Source organism: Dunckerocampus dactyliophorus, chromosome 12 (genome assembly GCF_027744805.1).
Source record: "Dunckerocampus dactyliophorus isolate RoL2022-P2 chromosome 12, RoL_Ddac_1.1, whole genome shotgun sequence".
NCBI classification, from domain to species: domain Eukaryota; kingdom Metazoa; phylum Chordata; class Actinopteri; order Syngnathiformes; family Syngnathidae; genus Dunckerocampus; species Dunckerocampus dactyliophorus.
The window spans coordinates 23,477,627-23,503,749 of NC_072830.1; the positions used below are offsets into that span (position 1 = coordinate 23,477,627).

Consider the following 26,123-nt stretch of genomic DNA (forward strand, 5'->3'; position numbering starts at 1 on the left):
ATTTTCCCCCACCTAAATCGGCCGGATTTCTTCGACCTCTCGCCGGCATAGTAAACGAGCGGAACTTACCCTATTGTCTCGGTCCGTGAATATCCTCAGCAGTCTCCGGCTGTAACACAACCCAGCAGGGCGTGAAATGTGCGTTCCAAACTGAGATCCTGTTAGCTGGAGGTAAACTGCGCCCCTCTTGTGTCTCCGGCGCCGCTCGCTTGTTTTTTCCTAGGCTACCGCATTCGCCTTCGCTCGGGAGCGCGCACGGAACTCGCGTTCTCGGAGAGCCAGGAGCGCGCACGTCCTTGACAGGAAGAAAAAAATACTGTACTGTATCGCCTGTATAGCAACCTCTGAGGCTGTTTTGTTTGTTATTTGAGGTACTTTCACAACATGTATCAATATGAGTGCACACAGTTTGTTTAAATTATGATTTACAATTAAATACTATTTTATACCCAAATACACTGTAATATGGGATTTTGAAATGTGAAGTTTTTTTTAAATGACATTATGGCAAAGAGTTCGGGTTTGTACTACTTTATTCGTTTGGACCCAGAGCAGCCTCCATTTCAGAGAAATATTGATCTACCAAATGACTCATCCTCAACTTCTCATTTTCCTCAATCACCCTGACGTCACTGCTTTTAATTCATGTGTTATTTTTTACAGAGATACAACAGTAATTATCAGTTGTAGTTCGCGGCTAAAGATCAATACTTCTTCCCCCAAACTTCTTCGTAATATTTATATATAAAAGCGGACAGACGAAAAGAAAAAATAGTAACGACACAATTGCCACACATCATCAAAAGCACACTCTTAAAAACCTTCTGCAAGACAAAATCCAATTTATTAGTCTTGCTCTGTCGCCTACTAGGGAGGAGGGTTAGCTTGCCCCCTTGTGGACATTGTTGATAGTGAGCATGGGCTAATTACTTTACATACCTGTCAACCCTCCCGTTTTCCCCGGTCGGACAAATGTTCCTTATTTTCAAATGCAAATGGTGACTGGTATGTATACAGAAAACTGCAACGTAATAGACAAAACAATTGCATAAATCACCTTTATAAAGGATATGTTCATTTGTCACCACTTTGCCCCTGCTTGTGGGCATCAACAGGTACACCATTTTGTTGACTTGGTAAAAAAAAGATTGCAATGCCTTCCTTACTGTGTGAGCGGCTCATAAAAGTTTAGTCACTATGCCAGTTTGCATTTCTAAAAACAATCATTTCCAGCGCCGTCTCTATATTGCTTTAATCACAAACATTTCTACACGGCAACTATGAAGTTACACATTGCACGTATACAAGCGCAAACAAACTGCCACTTTTCTTTGTATTTTTGGTAAAACCTTACTTTTCTCTTCCACTTCAGGCTGCAAATGTGCTGATGACACATTCAAAACAGCGCAGAAAGTGCACTACATACTGCTTTGTGGGCAGGGTGACAAGAAATAGTACTAGACAGAAAATGGAATCACTACACCCCTTGTCAAGCAGCTTTTCCATTAGCAAGGAGGAAAGGTTCCTTTCGGTGCCCAACACATTTCCAATAACTCCACGACCACGGAGAGGTGTCAGCCATCCAAATTGGTAACTGCATAGAAAAATAAAACATTTGGAAAGCCAATGTTCAAGTTGCGCCTCTTTTTAGCAGTCCTGTTGGATTAGACAAAGACTCACACCGTCACACGTAGAAACATACATGCACAGTCTTTTCCATGTGTAAAAATAGAAGATTGCACACAGCGAGGATATAGTGGAATCTGCTTTAAAGTGGACGGTTTTTGATCTGTTCCATGAAAGCATGATTAAATCTGATAGACGTATACATTTTTTTTCTCCATTCTATACATTTTGCTATAAAACAGACATGGCTTAAATTAACAGGTCTAAAATACCTTCTTAACTTTCCTGTTTGTGTCGCTGATAGAAAAACAAAAAAAAATCCAGCAAAAGAAATAGAACAAGCGCTGCATTGTTGTTGCTGTTTGCTTGTAGGACTGGCAGGCACCTAACGAGGAGGTCGTCAGCACAACTGACTGAATTTAAAGAACTATCAGGAATGACTGGGAGGGTGGTGGTGGGTGGGTGTGTGTGTGTGTGTGTGTGTGTGTGTGTGTGTGTGTGTGTGTGTGTGGTAGGGGGGGAATACATTCTAAAAAGGCCCACTTGAAACATCTCTCAAATTTGACATGTAATATGATTTGAGTGCACAGTAGAAAGTAGCCTTGAGCTCTTGGTCGGCTACATGCCCTTGGCTCTTCAAGGCTCCTTGAGGGAAGCCAAACGTGGTCCTGGGCTAACAGTGCTGTGTGGTGGTGGTGGGGTACGAAGGGTGTGGAGTAACTAGGCCTTGCAATACAGTGGATAAGGCTCTGGTTTAGAATGACATCCTTGGTCTCTCGTCCTTCTGCACGTTACATGATTCAATCTTTGTACCTTTACCCCTCCCCTGTCTTCCTACCTTGTAGGAATTCCTGCTCAGTTGTCCTTTGTCCTACAGTTCATAGTGTGTGTTCTCTGGAATACCTTGACACATACATCCCCCTGTTTTTTTTCCCCCCACTCTTATTTCAATGCTGATCTAGTGTGCTCAGTTCCCGGGTTGACGGGTTTAACGACAAGGCCGTTACAGTACGGCCTCCACCCTTCGCAACAGAAAAAAGTAGCTGTGAGTTGAGAGCTTTTAGATATTAATCGACAGGGATTTTGTCCTCTAGTTCCAGTGGGCTGTCCTCAGTGGGCTGCTCACTCTTCTCCGGTTCCTGCAGCTGCTGTCGTCGCTGCACTTCTGCCTTCAGGTTCTCCAGATCTTTTTGGCTGAAAGGGACAAATCATTCAACAGACTATAAGTAACTGTTAATACATTGACAGGGGGTGGGATTAAATAAACTCTGCTTCTTCCTACTTATTCCATTTCAGGCATGTTGAATTGTGCAATTGTAAACATGTTCCCTATTGTACATTTTTCACAATTACCAAATCAGGGTCAAAACTACCAGTTACAAAAAAGGTACAGTGGAATCTCTGCTGGTCAACCTCCGATTATTTGAAATACTATTGGGAACCTAATATTTATTTGACTGTACATTTCACTGTATGGATTGCTGGCACCAGCATTGTTCGAGCATGAATCAAGGCACTAACAGACCTGCCAACCTTGAAGAAATTTTATGAGTAGTCCCCATTGCCACTCACATACCCCCCACACCTCACCGTCACCCAGGTGGGCCTGCCCCACTATTTGAAAAGCACTGTTCTATGGTCATCCTCACACTTGTTCCTCTTTTCTATCATCACTACCCTACCGGGGTTGCAATACAAAAAGAAAAAGCTAAACACACTTGTGAAGGTGCCTTTAGAGAAGCATTTTAGCTGGAAATTGTGTTTGCATTTTAAATAGTCTCACTTTAGAGGTTCCACTGTAATAATTTATAGGGGATGCTGTTTGTTAAATTGTGTTAATTTCAAATAATTTGGTATTGTAATCATGCAAGTACCTGAGGGGTATAAATATAATGCCATTGATGATGTTGAGCTGTTCCAGGATGTTGGCCATGCTGGGAGCGGTGAACTGGAGGAGGAGGAGGAGGCAACATTGTCAAAACGTTTATGGCCACATGTGCAGACAAAAAGCACACAGCTCTCACCTTGAGCGGCATGATGCTGGCACTGGAGCCATTTTTGTAGATCTCATTCATTGTTCTCTGCAGAGCCACAGCTTGTTGGGTAAGGTACTTTAGGTACTCTGAACTCTCTTTGGTTTTCTCATGTGCCTCACCCATCTGAAAAGTCAAATATATTTAAGATGACTGCAGACAGAGATGATAAACTGTAAGAACAAGAGTCTCAGAGGCCTACCTGATTCTTGTAAATAGTGTAGCCCTCCTTTTCATGTTGAAGTGCAGAACGGAACTCCGCCTTGCTTTCGTAAACTCTGGCGACAAGATGGTGGCTGGAAAGCAAACCATGGAAGATGATGGAATCTCCTGTGTGTATGGATCAGGATGGTTGGTACACTTCTTGCTTACCTGAGGGCCACTTTAAGTGATCGGACTCCATGGTACTTTGAGTTGAGGGCCAAAGCATTCTCCAGGAATCGCAGCGATAAATCGTACTCCATCACTCCATGTAGTACTAGGCCAATGTTACTCTGAAAATAAACATGAACAACATATTAGTGTTTGAAGACAAGAAGATTGTATTAGCATATTTTGTAGTCATTTTCATAGTATTTAAAAAAAAAAAAAAAAAAGTAGTACTTCGATAGAAGAAGAACTAAAGTTCCATGCAGATCTCAAATATTTACCGGATCCATAGGATTCCAAGTTTCTAACAATATATTTACTTTACTGCTATATATTGTGGCCTCCTTTTCCCTTTTTGCCGATGAGAGGTTAGGATGCGTTTTGATGATGCGTTTAAACAGAGACGAACAAAATCTCTTTGGTGTGGTGATCTGACCAAACCACGATGGCAAACAGATACTTTGCCTGTGGTAAGTATGATGCCACACTATATTGTAGTAGTGTAAGAAAATGTGACAAAACGTAAGAAAACAGTCAAGAAAAATTTTGGCTTCCCAACCTTTCCTGTCTCCTCCTCCCTTGACACAAGCAAGTGCACGCCCTTTATAGTTTCCGTGTACGTAAGTGCACACCCCCACCTGCGCCCACACATGCAGACTAAAACACAGTGCTCCTCACCAAACATATAACCTGTCTCCTACATGATAAAAGCTTCTGAACATCTTCCAGTCACATTCAACTTTATTTATTTATTATTATTAAACAACCAATTTCCATTAAACTTTGCGGAAGGTTGTCACAAGAGCCCTTTTAATTGTGGATCAGAAAAAAAATACCCTTCTGTTTTTTCTTCCATTTTTCATAAACTGAACTTAAAGATCTAAAACAAACGTACACAAAAGGCCTGCTTTTCTCAAATATTGTTCACAAATCTGTGCACTTCTCCTTTATAGGAAAATAATGATTGTTTGCCTCAACTCAGGAGCTCTTCTAGATGATGCCATCATCAATGCGTGGTTATAAAAAGAATCATCCTTGACGTAGTTTACTATACATACAAATCTAGGTTTTATCTTAAAAACTGTAAGCAGGAAGTTGCACACAAACAAAACAAGTAAACGCACACGTAAAACTCACATCTAGCAGCGCCATCTCTGGGTGGTCCTCTCCACACACCAGTAACATGAGGTAACGTGCTCTGTAAAGCAGCTTGAGGGCAGTGGACAGTTGACCGTTGGCAAAGCAGTACAAAGCCAAATGCATCTGACAGAGCAAAAACGGAAAAAGGATGTCAAACATGTGGGACACACGTGTCAACAACAAGCACGGTATCTTACATATTCTTGAATTGTGTTTGGGTGCTCGATGCCAAGAACTCTTTCACTCATCAGAACAGCCTTTTGCTGGTTGCTGAGTGCCTGCAGGCAAGGAGGAGATGGTCATTTGTGAAGCAGAAATCAACAGAACGTAACATCCAGAAATGGTCGCCGTGTTGCAATGGAGACCATCTACATGTCATGCAATTTTTTATTTTTATTTTTTGCAGGATGCATGGCTACTGCACACTTTGCACGCTACTGCTGGTGGTGTCTACCTCAGCGTGATCCCCCATGATGTAGTTAAGGCGAGCCAAGAGGCGCAGGCAGGCACAAATCTCCACATGCATGGCTCCGTACACGTTGTTGAAGAGGTTGAGAGCCTCGTTGATCAGCTCGCATCCCTCCTTCAAAAATCCTAGAAGTAAGATCAAATGGTACATAAAACTTCTAAGGCATCGATGTAGAGTCCCAATGGGTACATGTGCTATAAAAGTTGCTCAACAAAAATAATCACATTCCAAAATAAACGTCAGAGCAAATAAACCATCACAGGGAGGAATGATTGCACTGATTAGAGACCATCATAGCTGGTCCATGTTGGGAGCCCATGCCTGTGCTTGAGAATGAGCAAGTATACCATGCCCAAGTTCACCTCTTCCAACTGTGCCGAGGCCAGGGAACTGTACTGTACTGTGCTTCAGACTGCTCGCATTCGTCAAAACAATCCAGACTTTAGGTGTCAAACAGCCACAAGCATAGCAGGGATTGCCTATCGTGAGCATGGTGGGAACAGGCAAGCCTCACCTTGCTGCACCTTCGCCTGGCCGCTCTGGAAGAAATGGAAGGCATCAGAGGCTTTTGGGTTGACGTGCTTTACAACAGGGAAAATATTAAGGATGTCTTCCTCTGTGAAGGTAGGTTTGTGGCGGCTGTCAAAGTTGTACTCCTTTATCAGAATCTGCAGAGCACATTCAAACTTTTAGAAAAAGAGAGGAAAAAAAAGACAAGTCATTTCGAGGAAAAAAAAATAAGTCTTACTTGGATGCCTGCTTTGACTGAAATTTCTCTGAGCAGAGTGATTTTATGAAGGCCATATTTCTCCACCACCTGGTCCACACTGTCACTGTGGGGAGGTCATAGTGTCATTAATAAACATACAACAGATCAAAATAGACATTTCCACATCCACAAATTCCTTACCATTGGATGGTGTAGTGATAGTAACTCTGAGCCTCAGAGGCAATGTTCTTCCACAACTCGCTGGGCGTCAGACTGGCCCATGCCGTGTTGTCTCCGCTCCCAGGCACTCTATTGCGCCGCTTGCGGTTTTTGCGGCGTGACACAAGCTCGTCAGGTGGTAAGTGAGCGACTGCGTCCGGGAAGGAGCTCAAGAAACAGTTTAGGAAATGGCTTACGGCAGCAGAGAGAGCGGACAGCTCCACTCCCTTCATGAGTCATGAAAAACATGTAAACTTGGTTAAAACGCAAGGGAGCAAACCTTACAAAATAAAATGTATGTTGTGTGCTACCAACCTGGAGGTACGTCTTGAAGATATGTTTCGCACATCTGGTGATAAGCTCAATGATTCCTATTCTCTACAGATACAGGAAAACAATGTGGGAACAATGTCAGGTTTGCTTAAAGCCAGTGTAAGATACAAACAATAAACATCTCATACAGTGGAACCTTGGTTTTTCTACACCCTGGTTTTCAACAAAATTTTTATCCATCCATATTCTATACTGCTTGTCCTCACTAGAGTCACGGTCAACAACAATTATTGCCAAAAATATGTCTCTGTTTTCAAACACTGTCTTGGTTATCATACAGCCAAACAGGGAGCCTAACAAACTAATCGCGTGCATGTGTTGGTAAATAGTGGTTCTTTTAGAGTTGGGGCACTATAGACAGAGTCCACCCAGGGAATCCTTTAAATTTATTATGTGTGTGGGTACTTTTTTTTTTTTTAGGACAACTGCAAAAAGAAGTTGCAAGTACCAGAACGTTGATAAAGAAGGTGAAGAACACTTTTAATTCAAGCAAGAAGCCACAGCAAAGTACAAAGGTAGCGTCTTTTACAATAGGAATGTAATGTAAAAGTTCATAAGTTAACACAGCTTGCAGGTCGCACGCTGTCAGCGGGACACGTAACAGATAGTGACCCGGGCGAGTGTGTGTAATGATGATTGTACCTGCTGCTGAAGTTTACAATAAGGTTCAAGTGAGCAAGTACACAGTGCTCACCATCCACTCTTTAAAGTTAAGTTTGTAACGGACAACACGGAAAACAGCTTCCATGGGGCTCCTCCGTCCGTCCACCCCTCCTCCCTCCACTCATCTCTGTGTTTGCTTGTCTTCAATAAAAGGCAAGTCATGTCAAATGTTCATTTATCCATTTCATTTGTCACTTACAGTCATGGAAAAAATGATTAGACCACCCTTGTTTCTTCAGTTTATTGATCCATTTTAATTCCTGGTAAAACTAAAGATACATTTGTTTGGACAAATATAACTATGATAACAAATATAGCTCATAAGAGCTATATTTAACAGCCTTCAGCATTCATTTAACAGCTGATATCTAGCAACTTCCATGGTATTCTTCATAATAACCAAAATCACTTAAGTTCTTACATGAATAGCTATAGCATTGTACAGCCACAAAATGTAACTCTTATGAGCCATTTTTGTTGTCATTGTTATATTTGTCCAAACAAAAAGGCACCTTTAGTTGTATCAGGCATTAAAATGAACAAGAAACTGAAGAAACAAGGGTGATCTAATATTTTTTTCCATGACTCTATATGTATTTTACTTGGTTTTCTGCATGTAAAACAATAATTATTCTCTATAAAATGTGTTTTTTTTCATATTTGTGGGTGTCTGGAATGGATTAACTGAATTGACATTTTTTTATGGGAAAAATTGATTTGGTTTTTGTACGTTTCGGTCAACATAAAAATCAGATTCTGCCTAGAATGTTGCACTGCTGCCCTGCAACGTGTGTGAGCCTAATGTGACCATTTAAACCAGGGATGTCAAACTCGTGCCATGGAGGGCCGAGACACTGCAAGTTTTCTTTCCAGCCAGTCACTAAAGCAGGTGATTTTAATGATCGAGTTTGACACATGTGATTTAAACTGTTGCATCCCTTCCAACCAGCGCATGACCTAAAAAGAATAGAATAACTGCAGGTTTATATGTCAAACATTACACTCACATAGAAGTGTTCCAACTGGGCTTTGGCAGGAGTCTTATCCACAAACTCTAGAACGTTGCCCAAATAGCGAATGTTGATGCCTCGCTGGTGCAAGGCCTCTGTCAGAGTGGCTCCATCCATGGGCAGAGCACTGTGGTCCAAACAGTCTTTGACCTTGTTCGGACATAAAGTATAAAAAAACTTCAAACTAAGACGCACTCAACCTGTGATTTGATCTTCTAGAGAAATCCAGTCTGAGGCAGCAACGACTATATTTCACTGACCAGTGATGGGATCTGGCAGGAAACGAGAAAGGCAGCAGAATCTTTGAGAAGCTGCTTTTGCTTCTGGATGTCATCTGCACTGTCGTCTGGGAAACGTACTCCTGGAAATAACACCACACATACGCACACACTGTTACTACTTTGGGACAAATGCAGTTTGAGGTGGCAATATTGATGACATCCAAGAAGTCGCTGTGCTGCAACATAGCCATCAATGTGGATACAAATTCAACATAAATTGAATATCCGCCAATGCCACTATGTCCTAAAAAGGGACAAATCTGATATTCCATGTCAATGTGAGCCTGACATCATCAAAATATGCCAATCAAAGCACGCACATCTACCCAAAACTAAAGCTTCAATTGTACCGTAAATTCCAGTGTATACAAATTTGTACAGAAATAAGATGCACCAGACTATAAGCCGCACATGTCCAAATCATAAAATGACGTATTGTGGCACGCACAAGTCCGTGAGAACCAGGCAGCTCTTTGACAGGAGCAAATCATGAGCTATGAAAACAAAGAGCTTGTCAACCCACTGGAAATTGCAGTAGGTCATTACTCAATGTAACAGTCTGACTCCTGCTACTGTTTCCTCACGGACTCAGTGTTTAAACAATTCGTAGTAGTTCTGGAGTAAAGTAGATGCCACGAGATTAGAATTTAGGCGCACCGCTGTATAAGTTGCTGGGTTCAAAGTTTAAGAAAAAAATTAGCGGCCTGTACACCGGAAATTATGGTAGTCACACACACACATAGTAGAGTTTCTTTGTTTGGGTTCTGGATTATGCCAACAGATTCCTGTACAAAAAAATGGTGATTTTACCTGGAGAAAAGATGTCAGGGTTGAATCTGATGTCGAAAGATGTGTTGCTGATGGAGCCGACTGCCTTGCAGGCATTTAGGACGACCTCACGGCTTTTTGGGTCTGTTTGAGAATGACACCCGTTACATCAGGGGAGACCAAAGACTGTCAAACCTGAGACATTTCTGTCTACCAATCTTGTACACGCAACAAACATGCAACAGTCATGCACAAGTGCAGACCCAGCACCATCCAAAATAATAAAGTGCGGGATCTTAAAATGATTACACACAGTGAATGTTAGATCATTGTGGTTAATGTGCACATCATGTGAGAAAATCAAGTGTTTTGTCATTCTCAAAACACATTTTGATGAACACGAACATTGAACATGATTCTGATTATGTGGTTATTTCATTCAGCAGGCTGGAACACAGAGGGCGGGGCTGAGCAGGGGTGGCTAGCCAAGTGGAGTGAAGCCTCTAGGATATCTGAATTCTTCCAAATACATGTGATACCACTTCTCTCTTTGCAACGGTCCACCAGAGTAGCTGTCCCTGCGCTGCCCTGGCCTCGCTCGCAGGGCATTTCTGGACGTACCAATACCGGCTCCATCTTCGGCAACTAAGGTCTCCGCCAGCTCTTTGGCCTGAGCTAATCCCGGAATACTTTCCTCAAGCTCCTTACCCTCCAGCGGGCTCTTGCACTCTCCATTCTGTGTGGCTGTGGGCTCCAGGGGCCCGTTGGTGGCGACGTTTGAGAGGTTTTCATCCATTTCAGTCACAGCCAGGTTGCTGTCAGTTTGGACTGAGCAGTCTGTCGACACCTGTTCACCAGAATCTGAGGGAGCGCTCTGTTTTACATCAGCGTCGGTCTCTGTTTCTGAGGTCTGAGTGATGGCAGGCGTTTCGTTCTTGTTGGCGTCCTTGCTGGCTTTCTGTTGCATGAGTTGAAGTGCGGCCATCTTCATGAAGAGGAGATATCTGAACAGGGGGGCGGAAATCCATAATTACAAATTACAAACTACCAACCAGGGATGGGCAATATGGCCTAAAATCCATATTGCAATGTGCATTACAGTGTCTTGCAATAACAATGTGTCATGATATCTTCTTTGTAGGGACATCCCAATCAGCATTTTTGGCAATGTGTTGCAGATTGTCGCTCTCAATTTTGCGGCTCGAGACCAAATTTCGGGGGATAGAATTAAAATCTATTGTAGGCCAAATTTGGATTGTTTCCATCGCGCAGTACTAACACAGACAGCAGTGTTTTACTGAGCAGCACAACAGAGAACAAACACTAACCTGTGCTCAACAAAGGCCTCAATGAGTTCCTGGCGAAGGCAGGCCAAGCGGTGGCGGTGTTGGCGAGGGAAGCCCTGGCGATGACACTCTGGAGGTAACTCCTCTCCCTCCACAGGAAGGAAGTTGAGGTCAGGTGGGAAGGTGCGAAGAAGGTCCAAAATATAGTGACGGCCATCATTTCCAATGATGCCCTTACATTCGACGGATGAGCACAGCTCCACCGCGTCATTCTTCTCGTTGAGTACGTTGTGCCTCTGGACCTAAGATGTAGAGGAGGGAACTCATTTACAACAATAATCCACACTTCACACAGTTACATGACTTCAGCAGGGGCTGCCGTTTTGGTTAACATAAATTGGCTCATCTGTTGACTTTCATGTTCATGTGTGCACAATAGCATCTTTGAACTGATTTGAACTTTGAACTCATTTTTAGGGATGGCCGATTTTGCTGATAACCGATATGCTGTTATAACTCTCAAATTCCGAAAGGAAATTTTATTTTCGGATATCAACCGATACAGATACCGATGTGTAACATTGCATATCTTTCTTGAGTAAAATTGTTGTAAAGTAACAATACTCTTAAATGAGTACAGTTGTTTTGTTGGCTACTCCACCCATCTCCCAGTAGATAATTAATGTATTACATATTTTTTATAAGAATACATTTTTAGTTATGTTATTTTTGGACAGATTTTATTTTTTTTAGTTGAAGGGGTATTGTTTAAAATACATGAATTTGCAGCGCTTCCTGTTTCCCAGCAAGCTTTGCTGTACTATTGTTGTAAATGGCTGCTAAGTTCATGTTTAGGGCTCACATAGTTGTAGATTATTCAGCATTATTCGTTGGTAGTGTCTTGTCTGTTGTTATCTACCTATTACATTGCTGTGTGATGTTTTTTTTTTTACCTTTCTTTAAAGACACCGGGAGTAAGAATGATATGTGGAATGCTAAGTTCATTGTGAGCCCTCTTACTCTGCTTGCTAAATAAATAGTTACTTATTCCTCACAGGCTTGTGAGCGGCATAGTATTAACTACATGAGTCAGCAATGTTGCAATTTTGTGGCATTGGTGCTCCATGCTTTACATCTGCTTTCAATGTAGGTACAAAACTGATACAGATGTTGGGCAATATCACATTTTTATGCCAATATCGATAATTATCGGTGGCTGATATTTAACTACTACCCATAACAGCAATTACACAAAGCTTCAATTCCAGGAGAGCTGCTTATGTGTTCAAGTAGACAACTGAGACACGGCATTTAATAGCGTCGGGGCCACTACTTGAGGAAATACTGTAGTTGTGTTACTGACTTTGAGTGGCCTGCTGGTCTTCTCCAGGAGCTCCAGATATTTGCTGTGAGACACGACTGTCTTTCCAAAGTCGATGGAGCCGTAAATGACGCTCTGCTCCTGCTCACGCTCCAGGATGCCTGGAATGATGGACTGGGCCGTGACACGGTAGCCTCTATAGTCCACCACCACCGTACCCAAGGTGTAGAGTCCCTCCACGTCCACTGCCCCGTACGCTCTCACACCATTCAAATCATTGGTGGGAGCGGCGTGGGCAGCCGCGTCGCCGCCCAGCTCGCGATAATGGTCCCGCACATCAAAGCCCAGGCTGAAGAAGATGTTGTTCCAGATAAACATCTGCATGTGTGTTTCGTCACCGGGATTGATGGCCATTACGTTGCCATCGATGACGGCCATGGCTCCGCGAGTGGCCGCTGCTGCAAAGTCACTATGGACCTGAGGAGGAGATTTAGGACAAGTGGTTAAAAAAATATCACCTTAATTCCAAGAAAGGGAGCTCAGGCAGTCATTAAAGAAGACATACTGTATTTTGTGATTTGGCCTCACCACCCACACACAAAATACGTTCATAAAAATATATAAGGTTTAGCAAAATGCAGATTATGGTGTTTTTTTCGGTAAAAATGGGGAAAAAAGATTGTACTTTTCATGCTGTCAAAATGTGCACATTTCTAGTGACTGGACTGCATAACATAGCTTTTTCTACCTTCAACCACTATGTGAAGCAAAACTGACAATGATCATGTTTAAGTGAAAATAGACCTAACCACGCCACCGGCAAGGACTGCAAGCCAAGTTTTGGTCAAAGAGGAGCATTTTCATCCGTTCCAGTTTTCTGATACTGTTCTAGGAGGATCTCTAATTGTGCAGACACACCATGGAGCTACTAATGGTCTAATGGACACATGAGATATGTGGACTGGATTTCAGTGACGTGGGTGTTTTCCCATATAAACGAATGGAATGGACTGCATAGCCACAAACTTTCCACCTTAAACCATTACGTGACCTGACTGTTATGAATAGTTATGTCCCCTTAAAATAGGCCTCACAATAGGCCTAACAACGCCTCTGGTCAGTAGTTTAGTTTGTATACACTGGACATGAAAGTATTGTCAAGCTCTTTTGGATACAGTTTATTCAGTGCAACAAGAAGAATGAGGATCGGTACCTTAAAAATGGCTCGTTCCCTCAGCAGGCGCTCAGGCAGGTTCTTCCGAGGAAGCTCTCTTGTGGTCTGAAGTTCTTCATTCCAATCTCTAGTCTGAAATTGTACAGCATACAGCAGAAATGATAACAACATTGTTGGATAAATACCTCTGATTGTGTCAAAACTGAGCATTATCATCCTGTAAATGAAAAATTCCTTGTATGTATTATTTGACACTATAGCTAGATCCCACCTGTCCTGGTATATGCTCCTCATAACCCAAGCGGGAGGTGTAGGCATCCTCTGCACGTACACAATCCATGGCGTGGTCTACCTGTGGGGATGTCCAGCTGTACACTTGGAAGGGTGTGGCTATTCGCTCAAATGGATGCCTCTGGACTCTGCGAGACGCACCAGTAAGAAGACTAGTCTGATCACAACTTATATTATGCAATATTGGTCTTAAAATTTGGGACAAAAAATGCATTGGCATTGAAAAGATGACTCAAACATGCAGAAAATGGAGATGTGTTCACCTTTTCTTTTGCAGGGCAGTAAAGTTCTTTTTAAATGCAGGGCTGATCTGGCTCAGCAATTCCACCAGAGAATGGCTCAGGAAACTTGGGTTGGCTGGTTTCGGATTGAAGGTGTAGGTAGTTGACCTGAACGACACACACAAACCAAAAAAACACCATGTATTTTGCATGTAAGGAAGACAAAGAAAACTGTGTTCTACATTAAACAGTAGCTGACCTAAATTCAACTTCCGAATGTAATCCAATTTGACCTAAATTACATGTGTTTTGGCATCCACAATTAGGATGCCAGAAAGTGCACGGTGCATGATTTTGAAGCACCACTTACAACATAACCCTCTGCTGAGTCAACGCTGATACACTCGCCCTAATTCTCATGAGGCACAGCTGCACAACTGGAACACAATCTGATACAAAAGCTGTGTAACTGTTCTGGTTTTTAAAAAGAAAATTATGCTCACTTTTGACTGACATTTGATTGTATATAATGTTTATTATTGTGGTTGTGGTTATGCACCCACCATTTTACAAAGTACAGCACTGTAACAAACAAAAATTTAAAGAGGCTTCGCTGCACATCTTTAAAAAGGTCTCTGTAGCTGTCTATTACATTGGGTGAGTGCTACAGTGTACATGTAAAAAGTGGCCTTGGAGCCACACAAACACAGCGCATTCGCATTAAATCTACAGGCACACAAAGCAGCGCATTCCCAGTAAGAGTAGGGCTTACTAAAAGTAATTTTAAACCATCTAAATTCCTGCATCAAGCTAGAATTTTGGAAACCACTTTAAGTAGACTATTGTGGGACCTCGGACACTTATTTAACTGTTGAAAGAACAGTATACTACAGCACCTTTAAGAGACTTTTAGTCACTGCTGCAAAAACAGCTCCACCTGAGCAGATATTTTGGTATACGTGATATAAACTTAGTCTTAATTACAGTATATATGAGTTGTCTCTAGTTGATTGATATGTGAAAAGTTGACTAACTGGTTGAGGTAGAAGCCACGTGTAGAGGCAGTGACGCTGACGTGGCGCTCCTCTACTGTCACGATGTACAGATACATGAGGTCACCGTGCATCTTCCTATTACCGGGGGGAGGGTTCCAACCACTCATGGTCAGGACCTTCAGGCACTGCATCGGCTGGTAAGAAAAACATTGTGGGTCCACATGCAGTTTTTGTTAAACCAATAAAATGTTAGTATATTTGTAACCTCAAAATGGTATGCTATATTGATCTGAACTGCATGGTGGAGGAAACGGGGTTTTACCTTCCAGTCCTTGTTCTGTGGCTGAAGGGGCACCAGGGGTCGGTCTTTACTGCCAGGTAGGATGTGCTCTGGCGGAGTGCAGTCAATCTGCTCCAGCTCACTGCCCTTTTTCTTCCGCTTGCCACTTTCTGCAGTCAAAGATCCACAAAACATGTCCATCTGGATCTTGTCAACATTTTTACAACAACGGTGCAGCAAACTCCACAGCACAGGATGTTGATGAAAGTAATGAAAAACAAAAAAAAAAAGACTATTAGTCGACTATGGACAAAATCTAACGAATCAGATTCAAAATTAAAATTTGTGGTCGGAGACAGCCCAAGAAAGTATGCTACCTCCAAGGTCTCCATCTGTGAAGATACTGAGGAAGGAGAGAGAGTTGCAGTCCACTCCATTGTAGGCATCTGAGGGGTCCAGACTCTTCAACAGATCTCTGATGTGACGCACGTGGATCCGGGCTTCACGCACCGTGTATGGCTCTGGGTAATAAGCAACACACGTTAAGTATTTGTACAAAGACCTTTCAGACTAGTTTTTATTTTGTGTGTTTGTTTTTTTTATAAATAGGGACAGTACATATTCAGTGGAGTGAAGATGAGCCACTCCTTCAGATGACATTTAAAAATGTAGCAGAACTGTAGCAGTTGGCTAAGTATTCCAAAAGTTACTACCTTTGAAGGAGGAAAAAAGTAAAATCAGGCAAATAAGTACTTCTTTGTCGCCGTCACCCCTGGATAATGAAGACATTTGTATACCAAACAACCACTTTTAAATTTCATCAGATCTTCAAAGTTAAGTAGGCTGTATTTAAACAAAATTTGACAATGATGGCAAGTTCTGTGTTTTTTCCCCCCAGAGCTCTGATATAGCAAGTCCATTTGGTTGTGAAGCCGGCCAGGAGACCAGCTAGTCATGCAATAACATATATACAAAAAAAAAAAAAACACACACACAATGCAGGAATATCACAGCTGCTATCATCTATCAGATATGTCCTTATTAGTGTAAAATTGTGTAGAATAGTGTATTTTACAATCTTGGATACCACTTAATATAAGGAGAGTCCTGAGTCGAACTACACACCTAAGTATTTAACCTAAGTTCTTCATCTCTAAAGAATACATTGACTCAAGAGAGGTTAGTTGCCCTTTTTGCAGAAAACTGCAAACAACTGGTGCCCTGCGATTGGCACAATAGCAGCTTTTTTATGATTTTTGGCCACTTCTTCACAGACTTCAGGAAGGTTATTGGTGTACAAACAAAATACTACTGGCCCCAGGATTGATCCTTGAGGGACCCCTAACTTACAATTCATAAGCGATTATCTCATCCTATTAAGCGGGCACACTGTTTTCTATTAATTAGATACAATTTGTTCCCATTAATAGGTTCATGTGAAAAATGTAAATGGGTCAACTTTGATAAAAGAACTTTGTCATTTACAGAATCAAAAACTTTTTGCAAGATCTAAAAATACAGCACCTGCACTGCCTTTGTTAAGATACGCTTCTAACAACACAGGAAAAGAAACGCAGGAACAAGTTCAGCAGAAAAAGGCCTTTTTCGCTTGAATTTGCCCTAACCTCAAGGCTATCAAACAACTCTTCGATGAAGACGACAAGCTACTGACTTAAAAGGAAAACTGCACTTTTTGGGGGAATTTTGCCCATCATCCACAATCCAAATCCTTATGCGAGACATGAACGCACTTCTCTGTGCGCTCTAAAGATATAAAAACTGATAAAAAGAGACAGCTCATCACTGCACATAATAGGATCCACCTATGCCGCCTACAAAGACCGTTATTAAAACAACAACTTTGATGGTTTTAAATACATGCTGTGACCATGTAGTAACATGTACATTCATAAGTAATACTTACAGTATTTTCATGTTCTCGAAGTGTCAATGCGGCAGTAACGTAGTTTGATAGGCATAACAATGTTAACAATAACAATAATACCGCTGTGGCTTGGTGATATGCACATCACATTATATGTAAATGGAGCATTGTTGGCGCTTTTTGGAGGCTTTTTCAGAAGGCTTTATAGGCGGAATAAGTGGTTTCCATACGTGCAGTAATGAGCCGTCTCTTGTCCGTTTTTATATGTTTAGAACGCACAGAAAGAGAAAGACATGTCTTCATGTCTCACATAAGGATTGTGGATGACGGGCAAAATTCCCCCCAAAAAGTGCAGTTTTCCTTTAAGAATTTAGCAGTTTAAATTATGGTACTGGTCGTCGCTCACTACTTCGCTGTTTCGAATTTTGCGGCTTCACTCTAGTTGTTCAAAACTTAATAAATCTTGCAATTTTGTGGTTGAACACTGCCTCTTATTAGTCCAAACATACAGTATGCACACGTATGCACACCAGACGTGATCACGGGAACAACAGGCTATTAATTGCAGGTTTTAATTATTTCACAACAGACACAACAATCACTAATAAACACACGGGGTAGTGTTGCGGCCATAACCTACGGCAAGCTGAAACTCTATTCTGAACCCTCAACACCACTTTGTGTCTGCCACTCAATCTGCTCCCCTAGGGAACACATTTACAGCAACACATACAAGCACAAGTCTTATTTACTTCTTAAATGTATTTCCTACTTACTTATTATGTCTACTATATTGGATAATACAAGTGTAAAAGGTGACTATAAGGTGTTTAAAGGGCTCTAATAATGTTAAAAGGTTGTGTTACAAGGTCAAACAATGTTTTCTCTATGAAAATATTCCATTTATAAATACGGAATGTTAGATCATGGAAATTCACTTATCACGGTCGGGTCTGGAACTGATTAACCGTGATAAACGAAAGATTACTGTACTTGTCTTAAAATGTATCATGCACCTCTTACAAATATTTCGCAGCCAAGCTCAACATTTTAAATACACTTCTTGGTTAAAAAATACACGAATTATGACAAAATTCACTCATATGTAGGAAGTCTGTTTCTCTGTGGCCTTGTTGCAGGGCTCTACACTCCACTGAGATTCTGCCGGTCAATCAGTAACAGAGGTGGGCAAACTTTTTGACTCGCGGGCCGCATTGTGTTAACAAAATTGGCCAGGGGGCCAGACTATATATTTCATACACGCACACAAGTGTAAGCTTAGAATTCTAACAGTCCACCTGGAATTACTTGTCTTATTTTATCTGTATAAGTGTCATACACTCTGTTATATGTGCTTGTGTCCCTTTTTTCCCGGAGCAACTGGCGGGCCGGATTGAAACGCTTGGCGGGCCATAGTTTGCCCACCCCTGACCAATAACATTTGTGCTTTGTCATCAAACAGCAACTTCATGGAACAATTATTTTTATACAGCAGGCAGTTAAAAGCTGCTCCAACATGCAGAACTTTAGACACAGAATTCGCTAACCTTCCACCACTTTGAGCAGCGATCCTTCCTGCAAGCCTTCAATGGACTTAAGCTCAGCAAAGTTGGCCAGCACATTTCCGTCCAGTTGCAGCGAAAAGCAGGTGCGGTGGCAGGTGTCTTCTCTGTCTATCAATACCTGATGGATCTCCTGCACCATCTCCTGGGGAGACACCTGAGGGTAGCAAAGAAGAGGAGGAGATAACAAGTAAAGGCAAGGATAACAACATCCAGCTACTAATCAGTTTCGTCTGTACCTGGAGGTCAAAGGGCTCCGCTCCAGGCGCCTGGATCTTTACAGTGAAGCCAGTGTCCTGGATAACTATCACCTCCTGTTCGTTGGACTCATCAATCCCATTAGCCTCGCTGTGCCCGTCCTGCTTTGATTCCACCTCCTCCATTTGCTCGTGTGTCCCTCCACCATTCACCATGGCTGTGTCTGCACTGTGTCCTGTACGGGGACAAACGCAAAGCAATATTGGTTGGGCAAAATTAGAGTTGGGTATCGTTTAAATATTATCCAATACCAGTGCCTAATTGACGTTTTTGAAACGGTACCCGAACTTGTACTACCAGTACGAGAACTACCATAAAAAGTATTAATAAAAGTAGCAGATGTAGAAATACTCACCATTAATGAATGATAATGTAAGATGGTGGATAAACATATGGAATCGGAGTCACGATGTAGCCTTTAGCCTGGCCGTCAGGCTAGCGCTAGAGGCCGATGAATGGATGGCTTAAATCTGAACCAAGTCCAAATGACGGACATTACATGTTTTTTTTTAATCACCAGTTCCTCCTGTTTGCTTTCAGCCATGTTGTAGCTTGTTGCTCAATTTTGGAGTCGCAGCTAGACTGTTTAATCAACAGGCTTTATTGCGATATAGTGATTCAACTCTCTATCATATGCCATCATATCATATGAGGCGACCTGTGGTGTTTTAGTGACTTCGATGCCCAAAAGAGTTAAGATCGTGTTGGGAAAAAATAAATGGTATCCACACATTGGACATTTTCATGAAGAGTCAGAGTCAAACATGTTTTCACTTTCAATGTTTTTGATGACATCATGGACAAATGAATAGTGTTTTAGTAAATTTACACTGTTATCCATGCTGTACACTGACTCCTTTACATTGTACCAAAGTGTTGTTTCTTGACTGTACTTACTTTACTGGAATGATAGAATGAAATATTTACTGTAATTAAAACAGGCAAGCAGTGTGGATTACGTAGACACCGCCTGGAAAAACACCTTCCACGACAGCTAGCCAGGCCGAACCAGTCGCCTGCGGAGCAGCAGAGCACTTTTAGAGGGAGATGGATGCAGCAATACAGCAGACGGAAGCATGGTTGTAGCGCTTGTCTGATGATCAGGCTAATGGCTGGACCACAACTCTGATTCCATCTGTTTTATCAGTATCTTTCGTTATCATTCATTACTGGTGAGCGCCTATACGTTTCACATTTTAAAATGGGTTTAATAAGAAGTGTGTGAGGCGTATTTAGGGCTTGTGCTTCTATGAATTTAGCCTGTTGGCGTCCTTCGTCATTAGCACTCAATGGCAACTGAGGAGAGACGAACCTAGCCTAATAACTACAACAGCCACTTTTATTGCAAATGTCGATCCAAAATCAGAGAACAACGTCAACGTAAAGCCAGCAGGAGGCTTTGAAGGGGGAGGAGCGGGGCAGAGTAACATACAGTGGCGCCTCTATGCAGCAGCATTGTCCAGGTGTCAAAAACAGACATTTTTGTGGGCATCTCAATTACTCGCCTTTATGTGCTGTTCGCAAAGAGGAAATAGCGGGGTTTTACTGAATTATGGAATAAATAAAAGTGACATAGAACGTAATTAGTATGAAAATCAAGCAGCACTAAGGACTGCAGACAGCGTTTCAACCCTGTGGGACTCAGCTGCTGCCAGACGGTTGTCCTTGCTCATTGTCAAGGGTAAACCAGCGTCAGGGTTGCCAAAGACAGGAGGTGGGGCTTCATAAACTGGACCGCGACAGACTCTGGAAACAACTGAAAGGAGGGAGGGCAGCGGGGGTCACAACAGAGAACAGCCAGCAGCCGTACGCTGAATACCAAAACAACTGCTTCACAACTGTTAACTGTCACAGGCCAGGGTAAGAGATTGGCTCAATCTCCTGTAATTTCTAATAGCTGATCTATCACACATGGATAATGCTGTAACAAACGGATCATCTGATATGTACATGTCCCACAGTTCAGTCCATAAGCTTTGACTGGGCAGCAGACGGTAAACCGAGAAGCGCATGGCGTCTTTGGACAACACACCGATAGCATGCATCTCATTTGTAATCCTAGTACATACAGTGAGACTGCTGACGTCTGATGCCCTTGAAGGCAAACAAATTGGTATTCAACCAACATTTTCATGAAAAGCTTATGAAGACGCAAAATACTTTCGATTACTTCAGATAGAAGTCAGCATCTCTCAGCTCAACAAATGTCAAAGGATTAATTTGGGTCTGTTTGTTTGTACTGCAACACTTGTACACAACACTATGTGGGCCCGATACTTCTCTTAACGCTTGTATGCCAGTTAAGAATGTTAAAGTGAAATGCTTGGATTAATCTTAATAGTGGTTAACTTATGTTTACACTTGTACAACTGCTAAGAATGTTAAAATGTGACTGTTGCCTGAACAGTTAAAAGGTTTTATGGTGGTGACAGTTTGACCGTGTAGCAAACAATTTCTATTAAACTGTAGATCTATAGCCTATAAGTATAAACATACAGAATGTACAATTTACAGATTGTAGTGTACAGAGTAGTGTATAATGTATAGAGTAGTATAGAGTGTATATTGTGAAAAACAAATAGACCATGACCTTTTTTTTTTGTTGTTGACAATATACACAAGAATTCATAACACTCACTTCATAACACAGTATTCACTTGGTCATTTTAGGGCTCCAAAATTTTTCAATGCAGATTTTTGGGCAAAAAGTACCCCCAACCCCCCCTCCAAAAATGTACAACATGCCATCAGCATTCCAATGATGTAGAAATCCAGCAGCGTCAAGATTACCAAACTGACCTATTTCTACAGAGGAAAGCTAGCTGGATGTCTGAAGTAGAAAACCCCCCAAAAAGATGGTCTATATCATTTTGAAAACTGTTAACTGCATGCAAGTGGAATGTATTCATACGTGCGCTGTGTCTAAAGGGAGGATTTTTAAGTCACGCAATTGGCTAAAATCCTGATCAAAATGTCGGTAAAGGATGTTCTAGTCCTTGTTGTGGAACTGTGAACCAACTCTACGCTCTCGGCAGGGTCCTTGAGGGTGCGTGGGAGTTTGCCCAACCAGTCTACATGCGTTTAGTGGACTAGGAGAAGGCATCTGACCACATTCCTGGAGGAATCCTGTGGGGAGTACTCCGGGAGTATGGGGTACCGGACCAGCTAATTCAGGCAGTTCACTCCCTGTATGACCGGTGTCAGAGCATGGTCCTCATTGTAGGCAATAAGTCGGACTAGTTTCCAGTGAGGGTTGGACTCCGCCAGGGCTGCCCTTTGATTGTGTTACCTTTAAGGACAAAATTCTAGGCGCAGTCAGGGCATGAAGGGGTTCCGGTTTGGTGGCTGCAGGATTGGGTCTCGGCTTTCTGCAAATGACGTGGTCCTGATGGCTTCATCGGGCTGTGATCTTCAACTCTTAATGGAGCGGTTCGCAGCCACGTGTGAAGAGGCTGGGATGAGAATCAGCACCTCCAAGTTCGTTGTGGTGAAGAGGGAGCTGAGTTGAAAGGCAAAGCTCTCCATTTATCAGTCAATCTACTGTACGTTCCTACACTCACCTATGGTCATAAGCGTTGGGTAATGACTGAAAGGACAAGATCGCAGGTACAAGAGGCCAAAATGAGTTTTCTCCATAGGGTGGCTGGCCTCTCCCATAGAGATAAGGTGAAAACCACTGTCATCTAGGAGAAACTTAAGAGTAGAACTGCTGTTCCTCCACATTGAGAGGAGCTAGATGAGGTGCATCTGGTCAGTATGCCTCCACGACCCTCCCTGGGGAGGTGTTCAGGGCACGTCCGACCAGTAAGAGGCATTGGGGAAGACCCAGGTTGGAGAGACTGTCTTTCAACTGGCCTTGGAATGCCTCGGGACCCCACGGGAGGAACTGGACGAAGCCGCTAGGGAGAAGTAAGTCTGGGTTTCCTTACTTAGGCTGCTGCCCCCGCGACCCAACCTCAAATAAGCAGAAGAAGATAGACGAATGGAAGGATGTTATATTTTAATAAAATATGAATTATATTAAGACTCACAGGAAACAATTTTTTTGGCCTTTAGCTTAAAATTATATATCACACCACAATACTTCTTGACGTGTTACACTGTCATCATCTCTGCATTTTCCTGAGGGGACTTGGCCAAGGGACTAATAGTTATATCTAATCTAAAATAATCTAACAATTTCAACAGTTAACACATTTACAGTTTGGGATATCCTCATATAGTGGCCTTTTTTTTTTTTTTTACTCAAATGCAGAGAATAGCAGTTATCTTTTAGGGGTAGGGTGTTAGTAGGGTTAGTTAGTAGGGTATTAGTACCTACATTTGTCCAAATGATATTTATACTATGACATAAAAATCTATTTTACACTAATAATAATAATTACTTTAATAATAATAATAATAATAATTACTTTTCAATCAGTGGTAATAGGTTTTTAGGCACCTTGTCTGTAAATGTAGTAAGGACATCTACTGAACAAATTCTAGTAAAGGTAATCAATATCTTTATATTTCCTGTGAGGATAGGCATTTATTTAATGTATTCAAGTAGACGTTGCATCTGGTGATTAGCAGAGTCATGACAACTTTTAGAGCAAAGGCCACTTTTTGAGGAAATCAGGTTGTGCTCATATTGGTTCATAAATAACAGTAACTGCAAAACCGTGTGCAAGTGCACATTGGGCAGTACTTTGTCAGTGTGTATTGGGCCTGTTACCAAGTAGGAGGCCAAAAGCAAAGAATGAATTGAACATTAATCAGACCTGGAAGCAGCCAAGTAGCAAAAACAAGCCTAGGAACCTCAGAAACTGTGCTGTGAGACATTCAGAAAATTCTCCATGAAAGCCACAGAATATCAATCAAACAAAAAAAAACACACACACACACCTATACAGCGGAAGGCCCTTGCCACAGGGGACACTGGCAGCAGCCATGACAACATCAACCAACAGGTCAACTTGCAGTCTCTACAAATCATTTGCTGCACCCCTGACTATCTATAATACCTATCCGTCTATTCAATGGAAAAGCGTATAATCATTACAGCCACACTGACAGGACTGGTTTATTATCTGGCCGGATGAGATGACCTGATGAGCAGAGCAGTAGTGCCAGTGATTCCTGAGATTAACCCAGTCACCCTTCATCCCGTCAGGAGCATTACAGCCAGGAAGCATCACCCTTGACTGGTGCAACATGCTGGCTATGTAATGCAGCATTGTGAAGGTGCTATTCTCACATCCTTGCGAGTGATTGGAAGATTATACAATCATGTGCTTCATCATCATATCACTGAGTCAAATGTTATCTCTAATGCGAATCCACAACGTATTCCATTATTAGACACATTTAACGGGGTTTTATTGTTAAACCAGCCCTGCGCCGGCGAGTCGGGGGACCACATGACAGACACGCAGGCTGCAGTGAGTTGCAGCCCAAGTTGTGTAACTTCTTCGCCGGCTGACAGAAACCCTCTGCTCGATGTTAAACTGCCGACAACACGCTGCTCCCACTTCTCAGAGAGCCACCCCTACTTGATCTTTACCTGACTCGGTAGTAGGTACTCACCGGGTGCCTTGTGACACTGCCTTGTGTCTGCGTAACCTTCCCTCTCACCGTGGACGCACTTCATGACTTTTTCTGCGTAACCACCAGCTTCCGCTTCCCGGTCGAGTAGGAACACTCGACTTGAGCCTTACTGGCGGGGGAGGACTGGTCGCCGGGACAGTTTTGCATACACACTATCGGGGGATTCCCTCGCCTATCACCCATTGGTGTTCCCTTTCAATTCACGTTATGATCATGTATAAACTAAATTCATACCGAATGGGTCACGCATTTAAAAGGCAAAATTGTAACGATGACCCCCCCCCAGTTCATGCGGAAAGTGTGCGACGCCACTGAAGGTGACCTTCAGTTTACTCCCTCTTGTGCGTCATTACGAGTTTGCGCAAAAGAACTAACGGGGTTCCACTTGTCATAGTTGACTACTTTAGTAATCAAAACCACGTCTTTGGCTACCATATTAATTATGTCGCAAGCTCCCCTTGGCTAAGCTATGCTATCTGACAGCAGAGCAGGATAATGTTAGCATGACGGATAACTTGTTTGGGTGAGCTACATTGAGAGAGAGACTACGACACACACACACTATAGTACGCACTAATGAGTCTGCCATGAGTTTAGTATGCTTACAATGCATGCGAATATGCTTTTAATGAAAGTAAAGGCCGATTCGGTTTAAACCGCACGGTAAACACCTGAAGATTAATGTCAGCACAGATGCTAACTAGTGACATTAGCAATGAACAACCTTGCCAATGAGTGCACAAGAATGCCACCACATAGAAGAGCCCACCGTACGAGTAAGTCAAGGAAAACCATGCTCACCGCAGCCGCACGACTCTTTCAAATGTGTCCGGCTTCCTCCATTGGCGTCCTGAGCACCATCCCCGGCTTCGTCCGCAAGTTCAGCTGGACCACAACCGGGTGCTGAAGCCGGGATGTCATCCGTCTTGCTCACCATGTTTCCAGTCAGGAGAAAAGTATGTGTGTTGAGTGTGGGTTAGGTGTGCAAAGGCTGGTTAGCTGGCTACATGCGCAGAAGACAGGCTCAGATAAACAAATGTGCTCAGGAAGGACAATGCTGTATGGAGTACACGTGCTTTTCGTCTCTCCTCCTCTTGACCTCTTTGCCTTTGCGTTACTTGGCCCCGCCCACTTATTCAGGCTGCTACGGAAAGTTACATGCGTCAAAATTACTTCAAAGTTTTTTCCTGGTATGTTGAATATATGTTGTACCAACGGCCTACAGATAAATACTTTACTATAGTTAACTGACGAGGATGAATGCCAAGACAAACACTGATAAAAGCGATCTACAGACCAAGTACAGAGTGCATCCACTCACGACCTTTGACCTACTTAGACGTCACGCCATCAACTGTCAAACTTAAATGTGGCATGACTTCAAAAGTCTCTACAAAGGGCACATAGAATTCCCCAAGAGAGTTGAACGGTTTTTTTATATGCCCCTGCCAAATATGTATTAATAACTGGTATTTATGTTATGTGCATAAAACAAATAGTAGTATTTTGGTACAGCTCTTTTGTGTGGATATGAATTTGCATTTATTTTAGTAGTTTTGTTCTTGCTCTGCATAGACCTTAAGAGGTCCTTAACATAGCCTCACACATCCATCTATTTTCTATACCGCTTATCCTCACTAG

The 26,123-nt window shown here is 42.4% G+C and overlaps 2 protein-coding genes across 5 annotated transcripts in view; both read right to left on the bottom strand.

Annotated features, from left to right (window-relative positions):
• Nucleotides 1-260, bottom strand: part of pafah1b1a (platelet-activating factor acetylhydrolase 1b, regulatory subunit 1a) — a 33,068-nt gene extending 32,808 nt beyond the window's left edge. The window contains exon 1 of one of the 2 annotated variants that reach the window (XM_054793973.1): nucleotides 70-260. The gene's annotated coding sequence lies outside the window, so the exon portion shown is untranslated. The remainder of the gene's footprint in view (nucleotides 1-69) is intronic. The other variant, XM_054793972.1, reaches the window with a different exon arrangement.
• A 1,492-nt stretch (nucleotides 261-1,752) lies between these two features.
• cluha (clustered mitochondria (cluA/CLU1) homolog a) lies at nucleotides 1,753-25,594 on the bottom strand. Of its 3 annotated transcripts, none has more exons than XM_054795002.1 (27): nucleotides 25,284-25,594; nucleotides 18,875-19,068; nucleotides 18,621-18,792; nucleotides 15,566-15,709; nucleotides 15,231-15,358; nucleotides 14,948-15,102; nucleotides 13,956-14,081; nucleotides 13,673-13,820; nucleotides 13,441-13,533; nucleotides 12,270-12,704; nucleotides 10,949-11,208; nucleotides 10,329-10,624; nucleotides 9,663-9,764; nucleotides 8,832-8,932; nucleotides 8,569-8,721; nucleotides 6,881-6,943; nucleotides 6,548-6,792; nucleotides 6,386-6,470; nucleotides 6,152-6,305; nucleotides 5,623-5,762; nucleotides 5,366-5,446; nucleotides 5,166-5,291; nucleotides 4,032-4,153; nucleotides 3,862-3,955; nucleotides 3,651-3,785; nucleotides 3,501-3,574; nucleotides 1,753-2,820 (listed from the first exon to the last, which is right to left on the bottom strand). In XM_054795002.1, the coding sequence occupies exons 1-27, from the start codon at nucleotides 25,417-25,419 to the stop codon at nucleotides 2,694-2,696; spliced, it is 4,089 nt and encodes a 1,362-aa protein (XP_054650977.1). In that variant the 5' UTR covers nucleotides 25,420-25,594; the 3' UTR covers nucleotides 1,753-2,693. The 3 variants fall into 3 exon arrangements, with proteins under 3 accessions (XP_054650977.1, XP_054650975.1, XP_054650976.1); XM_054795000.1 differs by having other exon boundaries at nucleotides 10,242-10,624; XM_054795001.1 differs by lacking the exon at nucleotides 25,284-25,594 and adding an exon at nucleotides 24,462-24,584 and having other exon boundaries at nucleotides 10,242-10,624.
• Between the last annotated feature and the right edge of the window lie 529 nt (nucleotides 25,595-26,123).